Source organism: Zalophus californianus, chromosome 17, assembly GCF_009762305.2.
Source record: "Zalophus californianus isolate mZalCal1 chromosome 17, mZalCal1.pri.v2, whole genome shotgun sequence".
Lineage (NCBI taxonomy): Eukaryota > Metazoa > Chordata > Mammalia > Carnivora > Otariidae > Zalophus > Zalophus californianus.
Window position 1 is genome coordinate 48,229,720 of NC_045611.1, and position 4,008 is coordinate 48,233,727.

The window sequence follows — 4,008 nt, forward strand, 5'->3', positions numbered from 1 at the left end:
AGAGGGGGGCAGGGGTGGGGGCATGAGCAGGTAGGCTCACTAAAGTCCTGGTGCTGCCTTAAGCCTTACAACTGAGGCTCTTTTTTCACATTTTGCCATCTTCCTTTTTTCTCCCCACCTCGGTAGAAAATGGGAGCGTCCCCTCCTAGCCAGGTGCGTGCGAGCCACCCCCTCAAGCGATCCAGGAATGGACTCCTCCACTCATTCCCGTCCCCCCCACCACATGAATGAGACACACACACAGCTGGTGATCACACACACACACACACACACACACACACACACACCTGGTGATCCCGTGTCTCTCTCTCTCTCTCTCACACACACACACACACACACACACACACAGAAAAAGCTCTAGATTCCCCCTCCCCCACTCTCGGCCTTTCAGGTAGTTCGCCCCTCCCCCTGACACCGGTGTGGTCCTTTCTCCCTCCCCCACGGGTGCTGGATGGTCTCGCCTCCCCGTCCCCAGGTGCCCCGGTGCGCTAGCGGCCGCCGCCCGAGAGAGAGAGAGAGAGAGAGAGAGAGAGAGAGAGAGAGAGAGAGAGAGAGAGAGAGAGAGAGGGAGAGAGAGAGAGAGCGCGAGAGGGAGAGGGAGAGGGAGGGGGAGGGGGAGGGGGAGGCCCGGGCGGGAAGCGCTGGGCGAGTCCACTGCGCGGCCGCCGCGGGGGAAGCATGTGTTCCCGATTCCGCCTCCCCTTCGAAGTGAACGTTTCCGCTCCTGCAGAGGAGGCGGCGCCCGGGATCGGCCGTCGTCCCCGCTGGAGTGCGGGCGTCGGGACCGTCCATTGTTGCCGGGAAGGGAGGGGTGGGCGTGGCGAAGCCACCTCCTCGGCCAACTCTCCCGGGTCGGCCTCGCTCGCCCATCCTGCAGGAGCTGCGGCGCCAAGATGAGCGGAGAGGAGAATCCAGCCAGCAAGCCCACGCCGGTGCAGGACGTGCAGGGCGACGGACGCTGGATGTCCCTGGTGAGCGACCCGGCCCGCGATACTCAGGACTCCGGGAGGGGCCTCAGGAGAGCAGCTGTGCGGCCCCGCTCTCTGTACATGATTAGGAAACCGGGCAGTCGGGTGGGTGCTGCCTAAGGGAGCGGAGCGGGGCGGGCCCAGGAGCGCGCGTGCCATTCACTCCCCCTTGTACGTCCCCAAAGCACCATCGGTTCGTGGCCGACAGCAAAGATAAGGAACCCGAAGTGGTCTTCATCGGGGACTCCTTGGTCCAGCTAATGCACCAGTGCGAGGTGAGGCCCGTCCCCGTCCCCCTGCCCCACCCGGGCCTGTGCCCTCACTGACACACCTGGATCAGACCCCAGCCCAGACAGAGTATGAGGTTCCCGGAGTAGCCTCGGGCAGCACCCCACACCCCAAATCTTGGTGTAAGGGGCAACATTGTACTGAGAAGGAACTGTGTGACCAATCTTTGTCAGATTGAGGCTTTCTTGCGAGATTGCCTGAGGTGAGACTCTATTGTTGGCTTCAGGGAGTGCACAGCCCTACTGAATGGCCGCACAGCTGCAGCGTTTCCCCAAAGTGAAAAGTCAGCCGTAATAGCTCTCCACAAAGGGGGCTCAATTATGTTATCTTTCCACTGAGTGAGGTCAAACCGTAATGGCTTTCATCAACTGTAAGGCTAGTGGTTCAATGCGTGACTCAAGCCCAGTGGGTTTCCATAAAGTGAGTCTGGCTTCTGTGGGGCTCTGTGAAAGGGAGACTATACTAGGTTTGCATAAAGTGAGGTTTTGACCAGACTCCTTCCATAAGACAGGGCTCTTCCGTGCTGACATTTGGTGCACGCTCAGACAGAGGGCCGTGGTCCCTGCTGCCAACGCCCCTGTGCCCACACCACTTCTTGTCTACAGATCTGGCGGGAGCTCTTCTCTCCCCTGCACGCACTTAACTTTGGCATTGGCAATGATAGCACGCAACATGTGCTTTGGCGGCTGGAGAATGGAGAGCTGGAACACATCCGGCCCAAGGTGAGCGGAGCTTGGGTGGGCAGCGAAAGCACCCTAGGCCTCCCCCTTTACCACTGCTTCCTGCCTCTCTTTCCACAGATCGTGGTGGTCTGGGTGGGTACCAACAACCACGGGCACACAGCGGAGCAAGTGACTGGTGGCATCAAGGCCATTGTGCAACTGGTGAACCAACGGCAGCCCCAGGCCCGGGTCGTGGTGCTGGTGAGATGGTGGGAGGTCAGGGAAGAAAGAATGGCAGTGGTCCGGGACCCCCTCAGGTGCAGCCGCAGCAGGTTCTGGGCAGCATGGTGGCAGAGAAGTGGCTTTCAGGCAAAAGCTCACATCGAGGCTTGCTACACACCCAGCGGCTGTAGTTAAAGTCACGTTCAGGGACCAGTTAGCCTCTTTTGCCCAAGAAACTGCTGAAGGTTCTGGGGGTGTTGCAAAACTCAAAACAATTAGCCAGAAGTCGTCAGGCATTCCCAGGGTGGATCCAGGCTCCATCACTTCCGGCCAGAACCTTCCCTCCTCAGAAAGAGGGATTGACCCTTTGCCACGCTGTTGACATTTTTAGGACTGATACTTGGCAAGGGGCTGGCACCCAGAAGGTTCTTGCTGAACTGGAGTCTCAGACACGGTATCGGGAATCATCCTGCCAATCCCCCCCGCTTTCCCATCCCTAGTGTATTCCACAGGGTATTCACCACTCCTTGGTGAGGGTGAACGGTTTGGCCCAGAGCACAGGATACCCAGATGCCGGTAGGATGGCTCCTCACAACTCTTGGTGCCCTTCCTCAGGGCCTGCTTCCGAGGGGCCAGCACCCTAACCCACTTCGTGAGAAAAACCGACGGGTGAACGAGCTGGTCCGAGCAGCACTGGCTGGCCACCCACGGGCCCACTTCCTGGATGCCGACCCTGGCTTTGTGCACTCAGACGGTACCATAAGTCACCATGATATGTACGATTACCTGCATCTGAGCCGCCTGGGCTACACACCTGTCTGTCGGGCCCTGCACTCCCTGCTTCTGCGTCTGCTGGCCCAAGACCAGGGCCAGGGAGTCCCCCTGCCAGAGGCTGCACCCTAAGCATCCTCCTTCCCCGACATTAAATTCTCGTTCCTCAGTCTCCCGTTTCTTGCTTTATGGCCCAGCCCTTCTGGGTCCCTCCACCTCAGCTTTGACCTCTGTGACCCTGACGCTCTGGAGGGTGTCCTGTTTCTCTGCCTGAAGCAGGCATCTGCTGATCCGTCAAGGCACTCTGGTTCTTACAGAATCTGGCAGGTTTCTACTATTGGGAACGCTGCACACAGGCACTGTCCATCAGTAAGACACTCGGCGAAACCAGTTTGCCAACGCCACCCTAGACCGTCGAGGTTAAGTAAGAATTCTGGGAACATAGTGACCCAGCAGTCAGAGCCCATCCGAAGCTGCCCTCCCCATTTTGCTGCAGATCCTCCCCTGGCTGGAACTTCTGGTGCTCTGGTCTTAGCTTAGATGCCACTTCCTGTAGAAGCTTCCTGACCCTCCCATCCCAAGCAGCCTTCCCTCTACACAGGGCATGGGTATTTGTCTCGCCAGAGGGGCACGGTCCTCAGGCTGGCCACAAGGGATGTGACCGGGGAGAAGCTCCAGTGGGCCTGGCTGCAGTGCTGGCTCGGGCCATGTGGGGGCAGCAGGAATCACCGAGAAGAGCACTGTCCCTTGCCCCGCACCACCGAGGCTCAGACCTCTCAGGTCCAGCTGGAACTTCAAGGGTGAACCGCCCTTCTTGTAGCACCTCACCTGACCCCTTCCCCAAACGGCCTCCTGTTGGATGGCTGTGAAAGAGAGTAGGCATAGTGAGCCCCAAGCACCAGGGCTGGAGAGAGGCTGCTCGGTCCACGGCGAGTCCGGGTCCTCGGCCCACAGTGTCGGGAGGGTGGGTCCTGGAATTGCGCCCCGCAGTGAGGTGCGGGGGGAGCATATAGCTAGTGTATAGCTCCTTGCCCATCTGGGGACAGGACCAGCACAACCCACACCCCATCTCCCTTGAGAGTGGGCAGCCACACAGG

The 4,008-nt window shown here is 59.5% G+C and overlaps 1 protein-coding gene across 1 annotated transcript; it reads left to right on the forward strand.

The window, feature by feature from the left end:
- Positions 1–712: 712 nt before the first annotated feature.
- PAFAH1B3 (platelet activating factor acetylhydrolase 1b catalytic subunit 3) lies at positions 713–3,082 on the forward strand. Its single transcript, XM_027620072.2, has 5 exons — positions 713–971; positions 1,154–1,243; positions 1,862–1,978; positions 2,057–2,179; positions 2,756–3,082. Exons 1-5 carry the CDS (start codon positions 894–896, stop codon positions 3,041–3,043), a joined length of 696 nt encoding a protein of 231 aa, XP_027475873.1. The 5' UTR covers positions 713–893; the 3' UTR covers positions 3,044–3,082.
- Positions 3,083–4,008: the final 926 nt, after the last annotated feature.

Coding starts and splice junctions, on each gene's coding strand:
- PAFAH1B3 (XM_027620072.2), top strand. CDS start 894: ATGAGCGGAGAGGAGAATCCAGCCAGCAAGCCCACGCCGGTGCAGGAC. Junction 972..1,153: donor ACGGACGCTGGATGTCCCTG/GTGAGCGACCCG, acceptor ACGTCCCCAAAG/CACCATCGGTTCGTGGCCGA. Junction 2,180..2,755: donor AGGCCCGGGTCGTGGTGCTG/GTGAGATGGTGG, acceptor GCCCTTCCTCAG/GGCCTGCTTCCGAGGGGCCA.